A 25728-nucleotide genomic window follows, 5' to 3' on the forward strand; every position below is an offset into this window, starting at 1 on the left:
CTTTTTTATCTATCTCAAATTTGATCAAAAATATTGCCAACATTGTAGATATTAATCATAAAATCAAGATTTTCTTATAGCTCAGGGGAACATTCACAGAACATTTACAGCAATAGATTTTTGTATGAGAAAAAAAATTTTAACTTTTTCCTTTTTCCTTAAGGCCAAGGTATGGCTTCAGCTTTAGGGAAAAGTTAAATTCACACTATCTTTCATGGACCATTACAGGAATTTTCCTCCAGCTTTTGTTTTTCTTCAAGATCTGTTAATAATTTAACAAAAAAATGTTTCCCATACATGTACCTTATGAAGTTATTTTTCCTCCAGCCTATGGAGGTATTTAAATTAAAAAAAAAAATTCTAGTAAAAGGTACTAAGGCAAATACCGAAAATATTTCTGGAAACCAAATAAATTGGTTTTTAAATGAATATGATTATGCTTTCCTAGAAATATGTAATTAAGTATATTCTTTATATTCTTGCTTTGGTTTTAACTTCTGAAAGAAGGCAAGTGCCAAATATTACAGTTCAAATCTTACTTTTTTATTTTTACTCTGTTTTTCGCTTTCTGTTTTCCCTCTTCTTTTACTATGCTTTTCATGACTACAGTTTAGCTTTCTCTGTTGCAGAAAAAAGTTGTCTTGTCACTATCACACTTTTTATTTTAGCTGTCCCAGTGACTCTATATGTAAATTTCTAGAAGGTTAGACTCACATCTTCATTTCTCAGCCATTCTACATAGTGTTTCTTTTTCACAGCATGTAGTCAAAATATTGTTTATAACAGTGACCTTATTCTTTCCATCTAACTTAGCTTCCTTCTTCCTCTTCACAAAACAAACCAATATAAAAATTAATTTACCTTTGACATTGGGCCATATAAAGGTTTTCCTTCTGATGTTTACTGTCCAAATCTCTAATAGTCAGTTTTAAAAATAGACTGTGTTTACTGACACACAAGATTACATACACCCCAGACATTAAGGGACTCACTCAGATCTCAACCTTAATGCCACTGTGTGGCGAAATAGTACAATTATGATAAGACATACTGCATTCTCTGCGTACTTGCAAAGGGTTTTCATGAATGCCCTGTTGCGGGAAAACTAGTCAAGAAGTTAAGGTATGTGTGTGTGTGCGTGTGTTGTGTGCACACACATACAGGCCATAGGCATGATATTTTAAGATGAGTAGTTCATGCTTATATAGGATGAAAACAAAATGCCAATTAACTCCTAGAATTTATGCCTACCAGTAATTGTCATTAATTAGTATAATTTAGTGCTCATGAAACGGAAAGCTTTCTTATACTGACATTTTGGCAGCAAGATGTGGTGAAGCTGAAAAATGAAGGAGTTGATTATGTGTCTGCTCGCCCATCTGGCAAAATGTCAGGCTTTACACTGCCATGGCATGCATGGCCTAAATATGAAAAAAAAAAAAAAAAAAGTTCATGTATGTGGGAGAAGTGGTGCCTAAAAATCTACCTTCCTACTTAGTAGGAAAATTTAGTGTTTGACCTTGGTTGATGCCATGATGTTTTTCAACTGTTTTTTAGGCTTATTCTCAAACAAAACTAAGCTTTCTGCTTTACTTTTGAAAAGGCTTATATAGTAAAGGAGAGTCTTGTAAGGTCTTTAAGAAAAAATATAAACGTGATGAATGAGGGTTATCAAAATAGGTGAATAAAATGGCAGCAGGAAGTTACGGACCTATTTTTATCTGGTACTCATTTCTATTCACTCTATAAATATTAATATATTCTGCTGTCTACAGCATGAAGAGGACCACAGTCAGTTTTATCTGAACCAACTTCTAGAATTTATGCATATTTGGAAAGTATCCAGGTAAGACATTTTATATTTGTTGCAAGATTACTTTCTGATTGAATTCTCAAATGTCAAATCTCAATATTTTTCAGTTGATTGTAAAAACTGTCCTTTCACTGGGACTGAGGAAGCTAATGTTCTTTTAATAGGCACATTCTGTTAATAATTATCCATTCTTCAAAGTTGTTCAGATATATTTGAAGAGCTGCTAACACTTTGCAGAACATTCTAACATCCATTTAAAAAAAATCTCTGCTGCTGGTTATTACATTTTCAAGGACTTGTTTTCCTGGTTCATTTTGCGAATTTGGGTTTGCATATGTCACTTAAGCTCTTTGTAAGACAATTTTAATACTTCGAAGGTAACCATCTCCTACTTAATTTGTTTCTGAAACTCCCTGAAAATAAATGGTATATCATAAATAGAGGAGTGTAAATTCAAATTGGAAAACTCGAGTGAAAACAAGTGAACATATCCTACTTCATTCTTATATCTAAATGTATGCATGTATTATTTGGAAGAACAGACTTATCAGGTAGCTAAACTGGGAGTTTGGGTATATCTACAATTAAGGCTGTTGTGAGTTGAACCAGGAGAAAATGTAGTGTGGGAGATACAGGTCATACATCTCTAAAGTAAAGCCTGATATAACATATGAGCTAAATTTACAATAGCAAAGACATGGGATCAACCCATATGCCCATCAGTGATTGACAGGATAAAGAAATGGCACATATACACCATGGAATACTATGCAGCCATATAAAGGAATGAGATCATGTCTCTTGCAGGACATAGATGGAGGTAGAGGCCATTATCCTCAACAAACTAACACAGAAACAGAAAACAAAACACCACACATTCTCACTTATAAGTGGGAGCTGAACAGTGAGAACACATGTACACATGGAGGGGAACAACACACACCGGGGCCCATCAGAGTTGTTGGAGAGGGAGAGCATCAAGATAAATAGCTAATGCATGCAGGGCTCAATACCTAGGTGATGGGTTGATAGGTGCAGCAAACCACCATTGCACATGTTTACCTATGTAACAAACCTGCAGGTCCTGCACACATTTCCTGGAACTTCAAATAAAATAAAATTGGCCAGGCACAGTGGCTCATGCCTGTAATCCCAGCACTTTAGGAGGCCTAGGTAGGCGCATCACAAGGTCAAGAGTTCAAGACCAGCCTGGCCGACATAGTGAAACCTAACTCTACTAAAAATACAAAAATCAGCCAGGCATGGTGGCATGTGCTGTAATCTCAGCTACTCGGGAGGCTGAGGCAGGAGAATCACTTAAACCCAGGAGGTGGAGGTTGCAGTGAGCTAAGATCACGCCACTGTCCTCCAGCTTGCGCAACAGAGTGAGACCTCATCTCAAAAAACAAATTGATTAATTAATTTAAAAAATAATAAAATAAAATTAAGTTTAAAACATAAATAAAAATATGAGCTAAAATTGGTTTTAGTGACTATGTTGGGTAATGATTTTGTGAAGTTATTATTATATATTTACATATATTATCTCATCTAATTCTTTCTAAAACTCTGTGATAATACATATTATGCTGTTTCAAAACTAAAGAAACTGAAGTTCTGAGAGGCTAAATAACTCTCCTAAGGCCATTCTGGTCATCAGTGGCAGGGCTACAATCAGGTCTGCCTGAAATTTACAAAGGATATTTTCTTTCATTAAACTATTGTGTTTTTCCATGTGCCCTTCTCTGCCACCCTTCTTCCTAAAAATATCCATCTTCACTCCATAAAATCATAGAATGGCTAGGACTAGAAAGGACTTGAGACATAATCTAACACCAATTTTCGTTTTATAGATAATTACAGGATTCCACCATAGATTTCTGTTGTATAACATATAAACAAGGTCTGTAGTTTTCTTTTTCCAAAATAAATCTACCCGGGGGTGGGGGAAACAGAGAGAAAGGCAGAGAAACAGACATACACCTCAAATATGAGAAGTTTTTCAAAAAGCAGGAAATCCTTGGGACACAAAGGACTATTTTGAAAGGGTTGGTAGAGGGTTGTTGCACCTTTTAAGTCACTACTACCTTGGGGACAGAGAGGCAAGCCAAGGCTGTGAGAAGACAGTGAGAGAAGGAGGCTTTCATTCTGTTTTTGTCTTACCCCTGCCATTGCCTGCCCCCTAGCAGACATTTGATGGCCAGTGTGCAGTTGCAGGGGTCCAGAGGGTTAATGCAGGGCAAAGCAAAGTTCTGCTGTAGCAAGGAGTAGAGGAAACATGTCTGGGACAGCCTAGTTTCAGACTTCACGCCTCCACCCCTCCCTCCAATCCCAGGGCAGTGGATTACAGTCTGGGGTGATACCATCTCCCAGCGCTATTTCTTCTGTGGTAAGGAAACTAAAAACAGAAGTTCAAAAACTTGGCAACCATCACACAAATATTTAATCCCATAGCCATGACTAAAACCAAGTATCTAACTCTCAGTCAGTGCTTATTCCACTTCCATCATGTTCTGACCTTTCCCCCCTTATCTTTCTCAAAGGGTATCTAACACAGAGACATTCTCAGCCTTATAAAGGCCACTGTAGAACTTTACTTTTGGGGATACAACGCTTCCCTGCCTGCCCTCCTCAGAACACCGTATTGGGTCATCAAAAAAATCAAGCACTGGATGGCAAGGGCTTTGATTTCAGCTCTTCTCTTTTATGACTCAACTTCCTCTTAGAAGTTGAGCAAATCACTCACCTTCACTAGTTCCTAGTAGTTTTTTTCTATAAAATAGATACAATATCCAAAAACAAAGTGCTGAAGTGGGTGCATTCTTGGTGATACTAGTAGTTTCAGGTTTTATATAAAACACTGCCATTGCCCAAATCTTTAGTTATTATTTTCCTCCCCTTTCATTGTCTTTTACATATTCTATGCATTTTGTCTTTGAACTGACAGAGGGACTTCAACTAAAGTGATAATGTAAAAAAAATGAGAATGCAGCTACTGTAAAAATAATGATGTATTTTTTCATGTTGCATTTTTGAGTTGTGTGATTTATGATTCAATTTAAGTCAGGAGTTTTCAAGACAAATAAGAAGGTAAAGTCAATAATGTTTGGGAAAATAATTTTTGAACAGCGAAGCTCAGAAGAATTTCTGCTCAAATTGCATGGCTTCTCCCTAAGCATAGATAAAGCTGGAGCAATAAGAGAAGCTTAGGAAAGAAAAATGCAGAGGTTTGGTGTCAGAGACAACCCCATATATTATAAATATAAGCCATTAATTCCAAATGCAATTATCTACAAGATTTTGCATACTTAATATTTCTTGATGTTAATATATGCCATTATCTGCTTATGAATCCCTTTGCAACTTACAGTTTGAATTAAGAGTACTTTTATATAATGATCAGCCTTTGAGAGGTTTGGTTAATTTATCATTAATTCTTTGGAGTTCTAAGACTTTCAAATATGTTTGTAGTCTATCAAGTTATACAAACTTTATAAGGCACCCTTCTGAGATGTTTTTAAAATTATGTCAACAATAATCCTTTTTATACCATGCCTATGATAGTATCATGGGCAAAACAGAATTTGTGATAAATGTTTGTGCTAAAGGTAATGTAAGTTTTCCCATCCAATTTTAAACAAAATTTCTATTTTTTATTTTCCAGACAATGTCTCTTAACAGTCATCAAAAAATATGACTTCCACCTGAAATATCTATTGAAAACCCAGGTATTGATTTTTGTTGCTTTAACCATCAACTCAGTAAGCATTTTTAAAGCACCTACTACTTTTCTAAAACTGCAAATTTTGAAGATGACAAAAATGAATAAAACAGAGGATCTACACTTGAAAGGCTTTCATTTCAACCTGGAAAAATAGACGAGTAGAAAGGCATATGCAGTAAAGTGCTACAGCTGCTGAGGAAAGACTGTATGTATACAGATGCATAAGAAAGAATGGTCAGTTTTTTCCATTTGAGCCGAATGTTGACAAATGAGTACTGCATGTGTCTCCCAGCCAGAGAGGGGCATTGTGAAGGAAGGTGGGGAGTAGAGATAACTTTCAGCAAAGAACAACATGAACAGAGGCACTTTGGGAGGCAGAGGCACGCAGATCACGAGGTCAAGAGAACCAGACCTTCCTGGTCAACACGGTGAAACCCAGTCTCTACTAAAAATGCAAAAATTAGCCAGGCATGGTAGTGGGTGCCTGTAATCCCAGTTACTTGGGAGGCTGAGGCAGGAGAATCGCTTGAACCCGGGAGGTGGAGGTTGCAGTGAGCCGAGATGGGGCCACTGCACTCCAGCCTGATGATAGAGCGAGACTCAGTCTCAAAAAAAAGAGAGAGAGAGATAGAGAGACAGAAAAGAGTCAGGAGCCAGCCTAGTGTGATTAGGAAATTATGACATTTGAAATGGCTGTTCAAATGTTAGAGGTTGGAAAAAAAATCAGATGAAAGAAGCAGACAGGGGCCAAATTACGTAGGATCTTATGGACCTTTTATGGCCAATTTTATGATTTTCTACTTTGTCCACTTATGACATGGAGCCATTAGGTAGAGCAGTAGAATGACTGATGGATGATTAGAAGGACATTTCATTAGCACAAAAAGATGATGAGGGCATGGACAAACACTCTACTATAGGGATGATATGAGGGGACAGATTCATAAGAAGTGAAAATGTACAATTTATATAATTTGGTGACATTCTATGTGCCGAGAATAACTCAAAATTCTCGGGCTGCTGACTGACTCCGTGGAGACATCAATTCACTCTAATAGTGAAGAGAGAAGGTAGCATGGCAGAGGAGTGATGAACTCAGTACAAGGCTGTGGCAATTTGGTCACCTATTGGGCACTGAAGCTGTGATCTCCATTAGGCAGATTATTTCTTACAGCTTCTTCTTCCAGGGAAGGTTTAGCCTTCCACAGATAAAACATCATATTATTACAGAATATTGTGAGTCAGGGAACATTTTTTAAACAAGTGACTTCTTTCTTTCTGTTAAATAATTGATTCCTGATATAAATAAAAGGATACATGTCTCAGATAATAACTATTTGTAATATCAATAAACATTAAATATATCTGAAAATAATAAATTCTACTTATTGATGTAGATACTGAAATCATATGTGACTTCCACATAAATATCTAAAGACATGGAGATTACAAATACAAGACTTAGGTTTCTCCATAAAGTGTAATCCTCTCACCCTAATTCTATTTTTCCTACTCCAGCCTGATCTGAGTCTGTATGTTTAAAATGTGGAATGTGAAAAGAATCCACAATTAGCTTGTTTTAAGTCTCATAAAATGTTATGGTTACTACCTCTAATTCAGCCTTGTGAGAGTCATTCTTTCTCATGTAGAATGTGAGACTTACCAGGTTACCAGGATATATTAAGATTTAATTCCTAGAGTATTTTTGTCTCTTTACTATGTGTAGATATACTTTTGAGGTTATGGTAGCCTACTCATGAATGAATTTTAGTTGTCTAAATATCTCAGCACTGCTCACATATCATAGATGTCTTTTTTCACACACAAATTATCGATAATTTATAACAGTTCTTAATTTCCAAATTCAGAAGCTTGATCTTATTACTTATGTATGAAGCCTCCTATATTTCTAGTTTGAAAGAAACGATCGACTATTGTAAATTTTTCTAATATGACTTAAAAGTTGGCAAAATACCAGAGAAATACTGTCTTTCCATTATCATTGGCAAATAGCAATCATCACTCACAGCTAAATTATTTTCTAAATAGGTCACAGTGTATGCGATTTTCCAGATGAACTCAATCAAAACAATGAGCTCTTTAAATGAGATTTTTGCCTATGAAGCATCAATAGTAAATATCTTAGAAATGAGGACAGACTATGATATTATCAGTTCACAATTTTGTGCTTTCTATTTATTTGACAAGTACATCAAATAGCATTTCATCCTGTCCAAAACAGTGTCAACTGGAAAAACAATGTTTTTTTCATATCTCCCAAACTTAGATTATTACACATGATTTGAAAAAATAACAAGCATGCAGCTGAATAGGTCAGACATTCATCATTGAATAATATGAATATATTCAATATTATTGAATAATATGAATATATTCAATATTATTGAATAATATGAATATATTCAATATTATTGAATAATATGAATAAAGTACCAAATATTTTCTTTCCTCACAATTCTTATTTCAACATATTTTAGATGATACCCATTTTAGGCCAGGCATTCTGGTTATTATGTCAGATGGCTAGTTTTGTATGTAATTTACAAAGAGCTTTTTCACTAGACATTTTTTCCTCTCTTCTGTTCCATTAAAACCCTGAACTCTAGAGAATATTTTTGAATTCATTCTGTATTCTTAATTTCATAGAAATTGAATAATATGAATCCAATAAGAATTTCAGAAAAATCAAGAATGGAAAAAAGAGAATCCCCCCCGCCCAAAAGGTATTACTGAATGCTTACTTCATGTGAATTATGAAACTGTTTACTCACAGAAACCAAGAGAAATGGGAGTTCAAACTATACTCTGAAGTTGCCGATGATCTAGTTGGAGAGACAGCCTGTCCACATAAATAATATACACAATGGTGTCTACACAGAGCAAAGCAATATAAAACCAAACTGTAGCCTTGGAGAAAGAATCAGCTTCTGATTTAAAATCACTTCTTCCTAGTAGTCTCTAATATGTTGTCTCCAAAATTCTTTATTAAAATGCCATTCAGGATCATGGTAGGAAATCCCTACCATGAATGACAAATTTACACTACAATCTAGTAATTGTTGAATTTATTGTAAATTATATGGACCAGGGTTGAAGAAAATCAATTGATGCTTCAAAACTTGGTTTAGCTTCATGAAACATCTATCTAGTCAGAAAATAACTGAGAACCCCTAAGTCCTTCTCCATCTAGCCCATGACTCAGAGGCTATACCAAGTAGACAACCAGAAGAATATGACATCTCTAGTGTTCAGGTTTAAGTAACTCAGTGAGGAGGGCGAAATAATACTTATTTCATACTTGCTCAAGACGAAAATCTAACTGTATTCATCTAGAGAGAGAAAGAAAATTCCATATATGAGTAGAAAGAAAGAGGACACAGGGATTTTACATTTAGCTTGTTTTAAACTGAAACTCTCTTGGTTACAAGCAAATCTATTGTTAGATTTTCAGAAGTTCCAATTTCAAGCATAATTTAAGCCTAATGGTAGTCTAAGACAAAATTTAGGAGCAGAGATTCCAAAGTCAGATAAATGTATAAGTCAACCCTCCACCACTACAGAAGTTTTGTATTCAACCTTCCTCAGATTTATATGATTCATTGCTAGAGTGAGGATAATAAATATAATATAGTGATGTTTTAAATAATTAATGAAACAATGGATATAATGTTCTTAGTATAATATAGTGATGGAAGATAAAATGTTTTTAAGAAAAGATAAGTACCCGTGTTTCTTTATTGTTATTATTGCTACCATTTCTATCACTATCACTCAAGTGGAGGATTGTATGGGATCCAGAAGAAAATTTTCACAAAGTTGATTTGCATTCAGAATAGAACATAAGAAAAGGTGAGAAATGAGCAAAAAAGTGTAATAAAATCAGACAAAATTAATAGGTAACAAGGAGCAGTTGCAAGGTTGCAAAAGAAGTCAAGGAAATAAAGGCAATAAAATCAGAGCACAGGAAAATGAAGCACTATTGCAGAATTGTAACTGACCTTAGCAGAAATAAAGCACAGATTGAAACTACTAAAAGTCAAAGCTATCATGTATAGAACACTCTCAGACTTCAAGAAGTATAAAAAAATTAAAAGTAGATTCTCAAAGTAGAAGATAATCACTAGCCAACATAATTTGGGTTGCTAGTGAGATGGAGAACACTAGAGTGTTTTGTGCGAAGGAATAACATGATCTGACATTCTACTGGTGATTTATGTGGTAAATTATATAATACATGAAGAACACACAAGTAAAGAATAATAATAGAAAAGCACTCTTATTAAACAATAAGTTAAGGAACAAAATATTTTTGATATCATACACCTGTTTGCCGCTTCATGTCTCCTCCCCTGTATGTAAAAGGTCCTATTTGATGAAAAGTATTTTGTAGGTTTTCTTTATCATTTCATCACCAAAGTTTATATCTACTAGTAAGATAAGACGTTGATTTTCTTTCTGAGGTCTCCATGAATGGAATCAAACTATATGCACTTTTTGAGCCCTGTATCTTTCACTCAGTATTATTTGTGAGATTTATTCACCTTGTTCCATATGGTTGTTATTAGTTCATTTTCATTGTTGTATAATATTCCATTAAAAGACTGGACCTCAATTTATTTATCTATCGTACTTGTTGGTGTATATTTGAAATAATATCAAGAGGTTTTCTAGAGCACTTACCTAGGGACATAGATTTACAAGGCAATACCAAACACTTTTCTAATGATGTTTTTTTACCCATTTCACAATATATGAGAGTTCCTGTTGCTCCATTTTCCCACCAACCTATAGTATAGTCCAAATTATATATGTTTGCCAACATTAGGTATATGTAATGCTATCTTTGTATCAACTTTAATTTTTCTGACTCAAAAATTCATACTAAACTCGTAAAATTCATGAGTCTTTAACCTTTTTAAAAAATGTAGTATTCAACTGCCCTCTTTTACAACTTACCTGTTCAAACTTCTGCTGATATTTCCACATTTCTGTAGATTTTTCAAATAGATTCATGGGAGTTCTTTATATATTTACCCTTCCTTCAGTTATGTGTATTGTAAATGTCTTCTGCCATTTAGGGACTTTTCACTTTAATTATCTTATTTATTAAGTCACTTTTCTTAAAATTTGATTTATGTAAAATGAAATGCACCCATGTTAAGTGGGCAGTTTGACTAGTTTTCAAAACGTACATAATTATGTAACAACAACTGGAATTAAGACACAAGATATTTCCATTACAAGAAAAAATGCCCAACTGCCTCTTTACAGTAAATCCCTCTCATCCCAGATTTCACACACCAAAAATTTATTTGCTCTCAATTTGGTTTTCTTTTGCCTTTACTTGACTTTTATATAAATGGAATCATATATACAATGTAAGAATTCTTGTGGCTCTACATCCTCACCAGTACCTGTTATTGTCAGTGTTTTAATTTTAGCCATTCTAGTGACTATGTGGCAATATTTCCTTCAGTTTTTAATCTGTATTCCCTCAATGGCTGATGATGCCGAATTACTTTTCATGGAATTACTGCTCATTTATATATTTTCTGCTGTCAGGTGCCTGTTCAAATCTTTTGCCTACTTTTAAAGTTGAACTATATATCCTCTTGTTATCAAATTGTAAGTGTCCAGAACGTTACCTGGATATCAATTAAAGGCCAGGGACAAGGAACCGTAAACTCTCTCCTGCACATGACTAACCGCAATTGTAATCGTTCTAATATGTTCCAGAAGAAAGTTCACTGTGAGGTGTAGGACATATGTATTGAAAACATTGTCTCCCTGTCTGTGACTGGTTGTTGTTTATTCGCTTGCTTGTTTATTTCATTTACATGCCATTCAGAAAGCAGAAGCTTTTAATTTTTGTGAAGTCCAGGTTTATTTTTACTTTACAGTTTATGCTTTCTTATCATATTTAATAAAGATTTGCTACAGAAGTTTGCATACTATATTTTTCAATACTATTTTTAGTTTTAGCTGTTCTTTAATTCTATGATCCATTTCAAGTTACAGTTCTAGTTCTAGACTCCCTATTCTGTTTCATAAATCTGTATGTCTATCCTACTATCAGTCAACATTGCCTTAATTACCATATGCTCATGGAAAGTCTTGGTATCAGGCAATATAAGTTCTCCAAAATCATTCTTGTTAAAAAAATTTTGGCTATTCTAAGTACTTTGCTACACTTGCATTGAATATATAGATTGATGTAAGGAAAGTTGATATTTTAAAAAATTATATTTTCTAATTCATGAGAGTTCAATTTAATCTGATCTAGTTTTTCATCTACACAGGTTTCTTAAATCACTCAGCAATGCTTTGTAATTTAGCATAGAGATTATGCATAGTTTATTAAAGTTATTTCATGTTCTTGTCTAATATTTTAAATAATATTTTTATATTATTTTCCAGTTGTTTGTTACTAATACATGGGAATAGAACCGACTTTCATATATTGACCTTATATACTATGTCTTCTTGAAATCACTTTTTATGTCTAAGAATTATTTTTTGGATTCCTTAGGATTTCTACATATACAGTCATGTCATCTGTGAAATAATTTTATTTTTTCCTCTATAGCCCTCTTATTTTTTTACTTGCTTTATTATTTAATACTTGCTGAGTCTCCAATAGGATTTTACTAGAAGTAAAATCGCTGCCTTGTTATTTTGAGGGAGAACGTTACAGTCTTTTATCATTAAATGTAAAGTTACTTGGAGGTTATGTTGTAATATAAAAAGTTATCTTTTACTGGGTTGAAAAAGCTTCCTTCTGTATCTGGTTTACTAAGAGCTTATATCTTGAATGGATTATGAGTTTTGCCAAATGCTTTTTGTGCATATGTACAAATGCACGTATGGCTTTTCTCTTTTATTCTTTTCAAATTTTAAAAATCTTTTTATTACTGGTATAATTACACTTACTAAGAATTTATAATCTGTTTCATATATTTCTAACTTGAATTAACTAATATTTTCTTAAGGATATTTGCATCTATATTTATGAGGGACATCAGTTTTTGTTTTTATTTTCATATAATATTGTTAGATTTTGGTATGGGTAATGCTGGCCTCGTAAAATATTAGATAAGCTATTATTATCATTGCTTACAGTGGAGCCTGTGGTACCATGACATTTCCCTCCGTGTAGGATCCTGCTTCATCCTCAGCTTTTGACAGCTCCTGCTTGTCTGTGCCAAAGAGAAGGTCTCTCTAAATGCTGTTGTCTCTCTCCCAGTGGTACTCCACCCTTGCTTATTTATTACTCAATGCTAGACCTATTTTGGCAGTGGGGACAAGGGGAGTTCTGTGTTGTAACGAACCAATCACAGCCTTAGGCAGACTCTGTGTACTTGAGTCTCAGGACTAGGACTCTTGGAGCATTCCTGCCCCTCCTCCACATGGCGGCCAAACTCTGCCTTATATCTGCAGTTAGTCGTTCGCAGTAAACGAGTTTATTGCTCCTTGTCCCTGACCTCTAATTGGTATCCAGGTAAGATCTTGAACCCAAGACAAGTTTCCTGGCCTTTCCCTAGAAGCAAAGTCCTTTTGCTTCTACCCTTCCTTCAACAGCAAAGGAGCTTCTCATCTATGTCCTACTTCTCCCCCAGAGACAAGACTGTTTTGCTTTTTACTTCTCCAGAAGCAAGGGGTTTTGCCGGGGCTCAGGGAAACACAGGGTTTGCTGCTCCTCCCCTTGCAGCTTAGAGTTTTGCTTCTTATGCAAAAAGGATCCACAGAAGTGGACAGAGCCCCATAACTGTCTCCCAGAAACAGCTGGTTACCTACACACCTGCACCACAGAATATGACTTCAGTTTCCCGCACGGCTTTCAGTATTTTCCCCAAAAAACTGATAGGCATCCTTGGAAAAAAGCTTGCAGGAGATTGTAAACTCACCATGTGTCTTGGGCTTCCTGGTATTCCAAACTGACATGCTAACTCACACCTGGCCTTTAAAAAATCTGTTGAATTTTAGCTAATTTCTTCCTACTCATGTGTATGGTGACTATCTCTCTCCTGTGCTCTGCCAAAGTTTGAACATTTTGTGTGCCCCGACTCTCTGTGGAACGGTTTTCACTGTGTAGTTTGGTTTACTTGGTCACTTTGTGACCTCAAATATCAGCGGGGTTCAGAAGAAGTTATAATTTTGTATATTATCTGGATTTTTTCATTGTTGCAGAGAAATCAATGTTCTATATTTTCATTGGTTTGTTTGTTTATTGTATTTTAAGTTCTAGGATACATGTGCAGGAAGTGCAGGTTTGTTACGTAGGTATATATGTGGCATGGTGGTTTGCTGCACCCATCAACCCTTCACCTACATTAGGTATTTCTCCTAATGCTCTGCCTCCCCTTGCTCCCCACCTCCCGACAGGCCTGATGTGTGATGTTCCCTTCCCTGTGTCCATGTGTGCTTATTGTTCAACTCCCACTTATGAGTGAGAACATGAGGTGTTAGGTTTTCTGTTCCTGTGTTAGTTTGCTAAATAAGAATGATGGTTTCCAGCTTCATCCATGTCCCTGCAGGGGACATGAACTCATCCTTTTTTATATTTTAAGCCAAGTTGCATTTCAAAGCTGTTTTTAATCTTTAAGGAAAAAATAATTCATATTGGCACTAACTACTGAACCTGGAATGAAAAGCATTCTAAATTCTCAATTTGTTTCCAAACTCATTAATTGAATTTGATAATTTTCAGTATGTCTAATATAAATCGAAACTAATTAAAGTTTGTATAAAATTAGGAGATGGTATGCTGTTACGTGGCTGTTTAAATGCATACTGCTTTGGTCTCCATCACAGCTGAATAAGAGACGGGAATAATCAACCACTTATGATGTTTTGTTTGGTTTTCCAGAAAGATGCAGGGGAGAAAAGGTTGTTACCCATCTTTTCAAATGTTCAAAATATTTTTCAAGTATGCTTAATTAATTCTAAAGTGTTAGCATATGGTTCCTTCAAGGTTCAGGAAACATCCAATATTTCCAAAGATACGCTTGGAATGTACTACATAAAATAACATCATAGCGTTGTTTTCGGGTTTTCATTAACCCAAAGAAGTTAAAAAGAATTTAGAGGCAGTCTAGTCTAAATCCTATGCAATGCAAAAATCTTCTCTAAATATCCCTGATTGCTCATATACCTGAATCTGAAGCACCTTTCTACTCAAAAGGCAGCCTACACAGTTTTTGGACAAATAATTTTAAGAAAAACTTTTCTTAAAATTTTAAGAAAAACTTTTCTTAAAATTTTAAGAAAAACTAGAGAGTCAAAAGAACCTCTCTAGGTTTGCAACCATTTGTTCTCATTTATCATTTTAGAGCTACTTACAAGAAATCTACTCCTCTTTTTACCTGAAAGATCATCAAATACTTGAAATGGTTATAATGTTTTATTTTTTTTCTTTTGTGCCAAGCTAAAATTTTGTAATACTATCAGCTACCTTCACATTGATGTCTATTAAGCTATATAGTCTTCTGGCTTATGTCTCCACACTGCGTGCTCCATCTGTGACCCAAACTTTCTCCTCCATCATTAAAATAATAAAAGTTCTGAAATGTTATGCACCCAGCGTTCAACTTTTTTTTCTCTATATTCTCTCTCGGGATAATCATATTCAAATTTTTGCCTATGTATCACCTCTATGAAAATGTTGCCCAAGTCTACCTTTATTATTTCTTGAAATAGGGTGCTCACCCTACTGCATTTTGTATCTGTAGGGGATCTCATAATGCGAATTAGCCACCATAGGGTTTGTAAGTTTTAAACTGATATTCCCCTCGTACTCTGGTGTGTGTGTGCATGCATTTGTATATATATGTGTATTTGGGAAAAAACTCTGTAGGTTGGTATAGAAAAGTGTTTCTATACAATGATTGTGCATTTACTTCTGCTTGGGTCCAAAAAAGTCACAATAGCCTAGTGTAATGTTTAACATAAATTCCTACTATGATAGTCCAAGTTAATACTCCGGAGACACAGAGAGCACAGACTAGGGTTCAGTTTCTCAGATAATAATTTTCCTTACTCAAGGACTGAGTAGAGAGAGGCTTCGTCAAAAGTGTTTCTGATCAGTAGAAACAGTTTTTCTTCTCCCACCTTTTACAGGTGGCTGCTATCCAATGTTTGAGGACTATTTGAGGATCTTAGCTCCAGTCCTGCCCCTTCCCCTACTTTCACCAAGTGATTTAGTCCTAAGATTTCAGCACGTTTCCCAGTGTTAGCAATAAACACCAATCCTACAGCTGAGGATCTACATCTAGTCTGATATTTCCTCCAGGCCATTGCAGCATCACTGTTGGAGCTACTGCTCAGGCTTGAAGTTCCCTCTAAATGTCTGCAACCCTAAGATTTATTCTACCTTTCTTATAGTTTGTTTAATGTTTATACACACACCATGTGGTGTGTGTATGTGTGTGTGGTGTAGTGTGTCTATATTTTCTCAGTCCACCAGTTGCTAGAGATAGAACTCCAGTGCATTTCCTCTGGGAAGCTCAAAACCTATGTATCAAAAAATACTCACATCATGATTCTACCAAAAATCTTCATTTTGTCTGTGTTTCTGCCATAATGAATAGCACCTGTATTCTTGGTTTCCAAAATTTGGAAATGAAATTTTGGAATCATCTTAAATCCAACCTTTCTGTTGGTTCTCATATCCAATTAATCACCAACTCAATTTTACAATTGCAATATTTTGCTTCACATATTCTAGCAATCTCAGTTATGCATGAATATAATGATTATCTTCAGAATGTGAATATTAAATCAGATAAGTGGATCACATAAGAAGTAGTGCAAGACTGGAGTAATAGATTGAATAAATCAGCTACCAGCTACCTAGTGACCCAAGTCAACCCAGTATTTAGTAATGTTGATGAATTTTCACAAACTCATGTATCACACGTATTTACTTAGAACAGAGGAATGAAAAAATAAACATAGAACCTAATATGACTTTTCCGACTTTTATGATTTTCTAATTTCTATTCTATTAGTTATCTGTGCATATACAGTGTCTCATTTCTCTTATAAACTGAAAGATTGGTGTGAATGAATAAAATTAACTAGTTAAACATTAAAATTTAGCCCTCATTATCTGCCAGGCACTATATTTCATATTTTATCTAATTTAATCTTTACAGAAACTTAGTTATTATTCTCACTTCACAGAAGAGGGAGCCTAGGGACAAGAAAGTTAAATACTGTGATGATGGCCGCAGGTAGAAAGGGGCAGAACCAGGATGTAAACAAACAGATCTTGACTTCAGAGCTGACAGTAGTGTCTATGATGCTCTTCTGAATGAATACTGTATTAACAGTATATTAATAGTAAGATTGTTGTCCTTTGGTAATTTTCAAGTTATCAAGTACATTCTCAAATCTAGTATCCAAACTAAACTCCAGTTTGGATAATATATATTGAAAATGTGGTGGAACTCACTTTCTAGTTATGCAGAGTATGTGTCTTTTGATTCAATTTAATAATGAACTGGATCTGGTAGCCACATCACAATATTGACTTATATTGAGTTAACGCATAGTGAAATAAATGATTTTTTCCATTTGAATGACTCATAAATTTTTCTTCTCCATGTTATTATTGGGTAAATATATTTTTTAATCTATGAAAGACTTAAAATAGATCTCAACTAAATTGCATCTTTTTGCTTTTAGCTCATTAATAAAATATGTAGACAATTTTTGGAATCCTCATTTTGTCTTTTATAGTATTAATTAGTTATTCTTCAGGTTTTTGTCATTGGTTTCAGGATTTGTAAAATTACATATCAGAGATACTGGCAACAAATTTAAAAGTACGTATCATTTTTCCACAAAAGAAGCAAAGTATTATCCCATTAATATAAAACTTGCATTGTGTCTTTGTATTGACACTTTGTTAAGAAAATGTAAGGAGAATTAAAATCTTTTTATGCTGTGAACACATATCTTTGTATGCAAATAAAAGGAAAAACTCTGTTCCATCTCTTCTTAAAATAAACTGTTGTAATTTTCCATTGGAATGATGGTGGTGCTGGTGACAAAACTGATGTTTTTTGAGAAAACACAATTGTTAATGATAAAGACAAAGAACATAAAAACCTTGTAGAGTGAAACATGATTCACACAGAATCAAAGAAAAGAGAGATTTCTCACTATAGTTAATGGCAAAACATGGAAAAGAATAAGGTCAAAACAGAGAAGGTTTTTTTAAAATAAATGCTTGTTTAAGAACATGTGCACATCTGGGATATAGGACGGCTAATGAAAAATTCTTAGAATGGTGACCATAAAATCGCTCTCTCTCTTAAGGCCAGCCTGCATTGTTGATTTTAGGAATTTGTCATTGCTGTAGGCATATTGGGCCATTTTTGTGTTGCTATAAAGAAATACCTGAGTCTGGGTAATTTATAAAGAAAAGAGGTTGAATTGGCTCACAGTTCTGCAGACAATACAAGAAGTGTGGTGCCAGCATCGCCTTCTGGTGAGGGCCTCAGGAAGCTTTGCAATCATAGCAGAAGGTGAAGGGGATGCAGGTGTCTAACCCGGTGAGAGCTGGAGCAGAGAGAGGCGGGATGTGCTGCACAATTTTAAACAACCAGATTTTGTGAGAACTCGCTCACTATTGCAAGGACAGCACCAAGCCATTCAAGAGGGATCCACCCCCATGACCCAATGCCTCCCACCAGACCTCACTTCCAACATTGGGGCTTATATTTCAATATGAGATTCGGAGAGGACAGACATCCAAACTATATCAGTAGATTGTATTTGTCATCAGCGATTGTTTTGAAAATCAGTCACTTCAAGGATGTGCAATCAGATGATTATCAAACACCTCAACACCACAACTGGCTGTCCAGAGTTTGTTCTGAACCCTGTGAATCTGATTTTCTAGTAAGTTTGCCCAACTATACCCTGATTCCAAACAATAGGTGTATTTTGAGACTCCCCCGGGGTTGACCGTCATTACTTTGTTTTCATAGTGTTTTGTGGAAACCACTAAGGCTGAGTTTCCCTGCTTTCCCCACACTTCTTCCTCCCTCTCTCTCTCTCTTTTCCTCTCCTTCTTCCTTACCCTTCCTCTCCTTCTACCTCTCTCTCTCATTTTGTTTCAAGTAATGTTAAATTAGAGCTAAGTTAGTAAGTTAGTGTTAAGTCAGTTCTAATTTTGAACATTTGCTCAGTGAAAAGTAAAGCCCCAGTCACAGGATAAGCAGAGTCTTGAGAACTTTCTTTTTATGTGAAAGCAAACAATCATATTTTATTCCACTTGCTCCTCATGGAAAAAGAAGAAGTTTGAGAACAAATTGATGTTCCCTCATTTATTTCAATAGATTGTAAGATGTGAATCTTGGTTATCTACAGGAAAACGTGGATAGTATTATTGAAGAAGTTAAAAAAATATGCAGTGTTCTAGGGTGTGTGGAAACCAAACAAATTACAGATGCAGTAAATGAACTAAGTCTAATTCTTCAGAGAAAAGCAGAGGTAAGTATATTCATTTATTACACAATTGCTTTAAACCTGAGTTCAATACTTAATTAAGGAGAGTGAAAGACTTTTTACTAACAACTGTATTTCTATGTGTATGTTTGAGTCTGTGTGATTGTGTGTGTATCTGTGTGTGCGTGTGTGTGTGTGTGTGTGTGTGTGTGCTGCCAAACAGTATATTTCAATTGTTTGGGAGTATTGGCAGCTTGAGTCTATTATGCCAAATAGATTTGATTAAACTATAAGGACATTGATTACACCTTTGAAGTTTGTAACCACCTTATAACTTCAGGTGGTACTGAAATCAATCCTATAATCCTACCTAAATGAACGTAATTATATAACATTCACATATAAGTGTTTGTATAGATTAATTGTTCTCACGTATACAAGTGTATACAGGCATAAGTGTCATGTTTGTATGGATAAGCACATTTATAAAAAAGAAAAAATCCATTTTTGTGGTATCTTTTGCGAGTTTTGCAGTGCACACTGCTTCCATGATTTCTGTGTGATTTTCTCTGGATCCCACATTGTGGTTTGGTGAGCTTAAAAAATGAACATTATGTGATTTTCTTTTGAATTCTCAGAAATCTGATATAGACCTGTAAGTGATTATTTTCCAAGAAAAACATTAGGACATCTGGTTACAATAAATTCATTTATCTTATTATTAGTTTAGCAGATGATAAAGCAGAAAGATACGATGATAGTAATAACTAGTATTTGCTAGTCCATTGTAATATGTAAAATAGTTTGACATATGTATTACCTCATTGAATTTAATTTTTATTTTATCTCAATTTATGCTCATAGCAATGTCATAAAGTTGGTATTTTAATGTTCATTTCACTATTAAAACTCAACGCTTACAGTGTGTGTGTACAGAGAATTAATAAGTGGCAAAATACAGATTTGAACCTAGGCCTCTATACACATTACAGTATATGTGAAACTTTCTAAGATAGAGTGAATACATATAATCTCTATCTGCATGGTAGACAACAAGAAAGATTCTACTACTTTTGAGTATGCCAGTCTTGAAATTTTCAAAAGATTGATTTACAATGTAGATCATCATATTACTACATAGAAATAATCATGCTTACTGCTTATTGTTTCAAATAGATAAGTGGGTATGAAAATTCAGTAGTTTCTTAATGATGGGCTTTCTAGATCTTATTTAATCCAAAGTTTTGTGTGATTAGACAGTAAAAAAATGAATATAGAAATTTAAATACGTTCTTTACATGAACAATGACGATTTTGATGACTCATGGAGGTATACCACAAAAATATTTGAAAGATAAACATTGCTGAAAAGCTAAAAATGCAAAGCATTAAATAAATCAAAATTTAAATAATGTAATCAATAAATCCAGCAATTCAATATCGAAGACAGATTTGTGTTCATTTCCCTAAATTTTTCTTAAAAAGGAAACACCCTCTCTTTTACTTTACAATTATAGAAGGAAACTGAGTAACTATGTAGTCTCCAAAACTATTTTTGTATGTAGCTATTAAGACATAGGGCCTTTACAAGTAACAACAAGGTAAAACAATCTGATTTGATCACATCAAATATAATCATATTTTTCTATTCTGCATCAGAGTAAAAAAAATATACTGGAGCAGGGGCGTTCAATCTTTTGGCTTTCCTGGGCCACATTGCAAAAATTGTCCTGGGCCACACATAAAATACACTAACACTAACAATAGCTGATAGGCTTAAAAAACAAAAAAACCTCATAATGTTTTAAGGAAGTTTACATATTTGTGATATTTGTGTTGGGCTACATTCAATGTCATCCTGGGCTGCATGTGGCCCACAGGCCGTGGGTTGGACAAGCTTGTACCAGCGTCTTAAAAAGCATTTCACCAGTATGTTTCAAAAATAACTATTTTGATGAACTTAAAAACTTGGGAATTACATGATGCTGAAAAGGGGCTTTCTAATTGGTGATGTTAAGTCAGTATAACAAGGTAGTGAGAATTAATTTTGAACAGGCAGGTATTTCTCTTAAATTGTCACATTTTAGAAACATGACAAGCTCCCAAAGCTGATAAAATACATGAGATAAGATAATGCAAATATGAATTGGATATAAGATCTACCAGTTTCTATATAAACATCCTGTGGAAAATTAATTCACTTTTTGGAGTTTTAATTTTCTTCATGTTTAAAACAGAAAAATAAATCAGAATTTGCAGGGTTCTTCTAAGTATGGGAAATAATGTTAATAAAGGGCCCTGATGACAGTGTAGCTTAAATGAGATCGTTGTTGTTACTGGAGGTATTAAGGATGGTGCTGGTGCTAGTTCTGGAGAATCTTTCCCACAAGGCTTATACGAAGGCTTTAATTCACACAAGCACCAGGAAGGTTGGCCCCTGTCATCTCATGGCCATCGATTACAGCCAGCCTCCTGACAAATATGAACCATTGCCAGAGGAAGAGACCAGATGTGTGGATGTGGACACGTCTTCCCATCTGTTAAGACTATTTGATTATTCTTCTACTTTTATGTCCAGCTCTTGGTGAATTGGTGGACAAACAACTGATCAAACAATGAGGAAAATATAGTCTTAGGATGAAGCATTTCGAATGACGTTAAAGTATTGCTGGTTATAAAAAGTTTTATCTTCAAAACACTCATTTTCTGAAACTCCCTAAAAGACCAAAAATGACAATTTTTCAGAAATATCAAACTTAATATTTGAAATTAAAAGAATTATTCACAAAGGATTGGGAATTCCTAGGAAAGCCATAAACAATTATAATACTCAAAAAAAAACTCACCTTCATATTTCACTTTCCTTATGTACTAGTAGAAACACAAAATTTTGTGTGATTTTTGTTTGAAACTTTTAAACTCATAATATCTAAATATTTATCCTATATTTTGATAAGACTACAATGATTTTCATGCAGAGAAATTAGGAAAGGAGTTAACAATCAGGAGTTTTATTTAATATATGTCAATAGATAAAATAGTTCAATATTCTTAAAAACTGGATCCTACTTATTTTGAGCAGACTGTTGAAAGCTCATTTATTCTGCATCAGTTGCATTCATACTTTTGTTCATCTCTTTTTCCATCCCATTTTAATCGTGAGCCCACCTATATAAGAATCTTGGCACACATATTAAGTACATTTTACAGAATTTGTGCAGTAACCAGCTACAGTTAACAATGCCAAAGCAGTCTATCCACCCACCATGAAGTTAAGACTGAAGAAATGACAAATACAGGCCTTCTGCCAACAAACTGAAATTTGAGAAGCTTTTCTTTTTCTTGGCTACATTTTTGGTCAACATACAAAGGACTATTTCCTGCCATACAGGGAAGTCATTAGGAGTTTATTAAATGTAAGCTTTGGGAAGATGAAGAATTATATGACAAACATACTTGTACTCTATTTTATTCTCTGACCCAGCACTGGAAACAATTTGCATCCTTCAAATTATATTCCAGAACTCACATAATTTAATTTCCATTAAATGCTTACATAATAGGCGAACCACAAAGTGAAAATATGGTCTTTCATATCATAGTGTAGGTGGATGTCATGGTGATTTTCTAATACAAGTCTATATTTCTGAATAAATTGAATTCTAGTTAAATCAGGCTAACATTTTTAATAATCTCACCCGCATGGATAGGGTGGAAATCTCATATGTAATGGTTAAGACTAGCAACTGATACTATACTCCGATTAAATATTTTACCTAATAGAAGTGCTTTTGAAAAGGTTCATGCGAATGATGCTTCTAATTAAAAAGTTACATATAAATGTAATGACATTTTAAACATGATCGAAATGCTCTCTCTCTAAAAGAATACTGTAACAAATTTTCTGTTATGGAAAAACAATTATTCTCTAATTTATTTGTTTGAGAAATCTGGTTTTTAACTAATTGTATTTCCTTAAATGCAAGACTTGAAATTTTATATTTTTATTTTTACTTTTTTTAAAATTTTGAGTTTATAAATTTAAAACATTTTAATGGCAATTAAAATGGATCTTATTAACAATTGTATTTCCTTTTGGGCTGAAACCATTTTTTAGGATGTTTATAAATCACCTTATACAGTTTTCATGATAGTTCAGTTACAACCAGCAAATCCTAAGCCACCAAAGTAATTCTAGGTTTCTAACAAGGATAAAAATAAGTAAATAAGGAAAAGCACCACACTAATGGATATGAACCTAAAGAATAATGAAAATGGAAACAAAAAAATAGGATTTCAGATTGTATTTTTTATTTAAGATATGACTCAATATATTTTATTTTTTCAAGTGTTTGACTACCAGAGTTTTAAAAATTTCCTAAAAAGGAAAAAAGAAAGAAAACTATTTAGTGAATCTATACTGATTTTGTCCACATCAATTCAGTCTTCTTTTAGGTGCTATCCAAAGCTTGCTGAATAACTGCTAGGAATAAGAGCTGGACATGGCATACAGAGAGAATTAGACATGCACTTTTCTCAAAAGATTAGTCACTGTTATATAAAGGGGATTGAGCTTAGACAATCTATCGTGGTAATTTCTCCTTTAAAAAATTACTTACATTGCTTATTACAATATTTAGAAAGTTTTTATTTCATCATACAATTTAAATTTATTCTGTTTAATAAGAAAATTGATATATGATGCCAAGAAATATTTTGTTGTTTTATCATGACAAAGAAATTATAATGTTTAGATTTTGGACGTTACCTTTTGATTATTTTGTGAATTTGTTGTGTGAATAACAAGCATAATTTTACATTTCTTTCAGAATTTTTATCAAAGTTCAGAGACTTCAGCAAAAGGTAAAACATACATGTACTCAAGCATTTTGAAATAAATAAAAGAAAAAAATAAGTTATAGAATCCAAAATAATTTGTTTATCCAAATACTGTGGTAACACACAACACACACACACACACGCACGCACACACACACACGCACGCACACACACACAGCCTTATGAGGAGAAAGATGCTTTTCTAAAATCCTTTTTATTAATGGAAGTGTTTATTCTGCAAGGGAATAAAAATCCACACTCTGTAAACTTTTAGCCTGATATTTTTAAAATAATGAGAAAAGTCTACAAAAAGATCTATAAATATTAAAATTCTGAAAATATCTTACAACCATTCCAAGACATTGAGAATTTTACCATTTACCTAATTATATTTTGATGTAAGAAAAATTAGAAAAGTGGTAGATGTCTGTCTGCAAGGTCACCCACTTGAAATTCAAATTCCAGCTCTATATGAAAGACCAAGCTAATATAACAGGTAGGAGGACTTGGTTCTGGAATAATTAGTGTTTACAGAGGCCCTGAGTCTATAAAATTACAAGCCACGGGAGGACTTTGCCTCTATAGAAAACAGGAGGTGTGAGATTGCGTGGGATAGAGCAGAGTCTGACTTTTGGAATCAGGCAGAACTGGTTTTGAATTTCAACTCTCCCAACTCAAATCTCAACTGGTTTTGAATCAAAGATTCTACTTTCAGAGTCTGTGATTCTAGATTAAACTCTTTGATCTTGTTATCCTAATAGGCATAAACAATATAATAGGATTTAATGTGCAGGGTCTGGTAAGGATCATTCTTGGTTGTAGATGGTATTTGGCACAGGAATACTCTGAGTATCTGCAAGAAAACTGTCTGCCCCTCGGATGTTCGACTAACACACTTGGATTCAGAAAAATCCACTGGAAAGCAAATGAAAACCTCACCTGTCCTCCACACCCTTAACTGTTTCAGTAGTCATATACAAAAGTATATCCTCTCAACTCTAATTCCTACCACTCAAAAGAAGACATTCAATTATGTTTGAGGAACTCCCCCATCTCACATCAAAAAGGAAAATAGGGTGGCAGAGGGTATAAAGAAACTTGTGCAAGTACAAAAACCCCTATTCTAGGTGTTCATAAAACTCTAGAACACAATAGAGGGAAGGAAGGAATGGACACTCTCTGACAGTATTACTAGCAGAATCTAAGTGGTCGAACATGAAGTGATCAAGCTGGAGGTGTGTGTGTATAAAACTGATTCTCCTTTTCTATCAGGAATGTTGTAATGAGGTCTCCTCCCCCATATTCCTCTGGGGACTAGAATATGAGATCCCACAAAACTGTACAGAAATGTTCCTGGAGACTTATATCCTATAATAAATCATGACAGATTTTAATTGAGTCTAAATTGCACATAGATTGTCCTTGCCTCTTTATTTAATGGCACTGTAACTCTTTTCCAGAGTAAAATTAGGTGCAATAAACTCTTTTCTCACCATATTTCACTACCAAGCCCTGTGTCTTGGGTGCTTAATACGATGTCATGATGTTATTTGAAATGTAGTCTTCATCCAGAGTTCAGGAAGTAAAACATAATGCATAAGCATACATCTCTATGCAAACTTAAAGTAGCAAATTATATCCAAGAACCATGTTTCTGCACAAAAAGCAAAAAGTAGAGTTTGAGTAATTAACCAAATGACTAAGTTTCCCCCAAAATATATGCTAGTGCTTAAATTAATAAATTTATGATTTGTTTTAGATGTGTGTTCGTTTGCACAATGTTGGGAATTCTTGAAAAGAAGTTTATGCTTTCTGCTTCAGGGTACCAAGAGTACAATTTGGAGACAGAGAAACAAGATGTTTCTATACATTTATA

At 34.2% G+C, this 25728-nt stretch overlaps 1 protein-coding gene across 3 annotated transcripts in view; it reads left to right on the forward strand.

The window, feature by feature from the left end:
* PIK3C2G (phosphatidylinositol-4-phosphate 3-kinase, catalytic subunit type 2 gamma) overlaps positions 1 to 25728 on the forward strand; it is a 415055-nt gene that overhangs the window by 55967 nt on the left and 333360 nt on the right. For all 3 annotated transcript variants that reach the window (XM_011975453.1, XM_011975454.1, XM_011975455.1), the window contains exons 7-10: positions 1776 to 1846; positions 5478 to 5541; positions 18936 to 19058; positions 23843 to 23876. In XM_011975453.1, coding sequence (XP_011830843.1) covers positions 1776 to 1846; positions 5478 to 5541; positions 18936 to 19058; positions 23843 to 23876 — 292 coding nt within the window. The remainder of the gene's footprint in view (positions 1 to 1775; positions 1847 to 5477; positions 5542 to 18935; positions 19059 to 23842; positions 23877 to 25728) is intronic.

Source organism: Mandrillus leucophaeus, unplaced genomic scaffold, assembly GCF_000951045.1.
Source record: "Mandrillus leucophaeus isolate KB7577 unplaced genomic scaffold, Mleu.le_1.0 Scaffold156, whole genome shotgun sequence".
NCBI classification, from domain to species: domain Eukaryota; kingdom Metazoa; phylum Chordata; class Mammalia; order Primates; family Cercopithecidae; genus Mandrillus; species Mandrillus leucophaeus.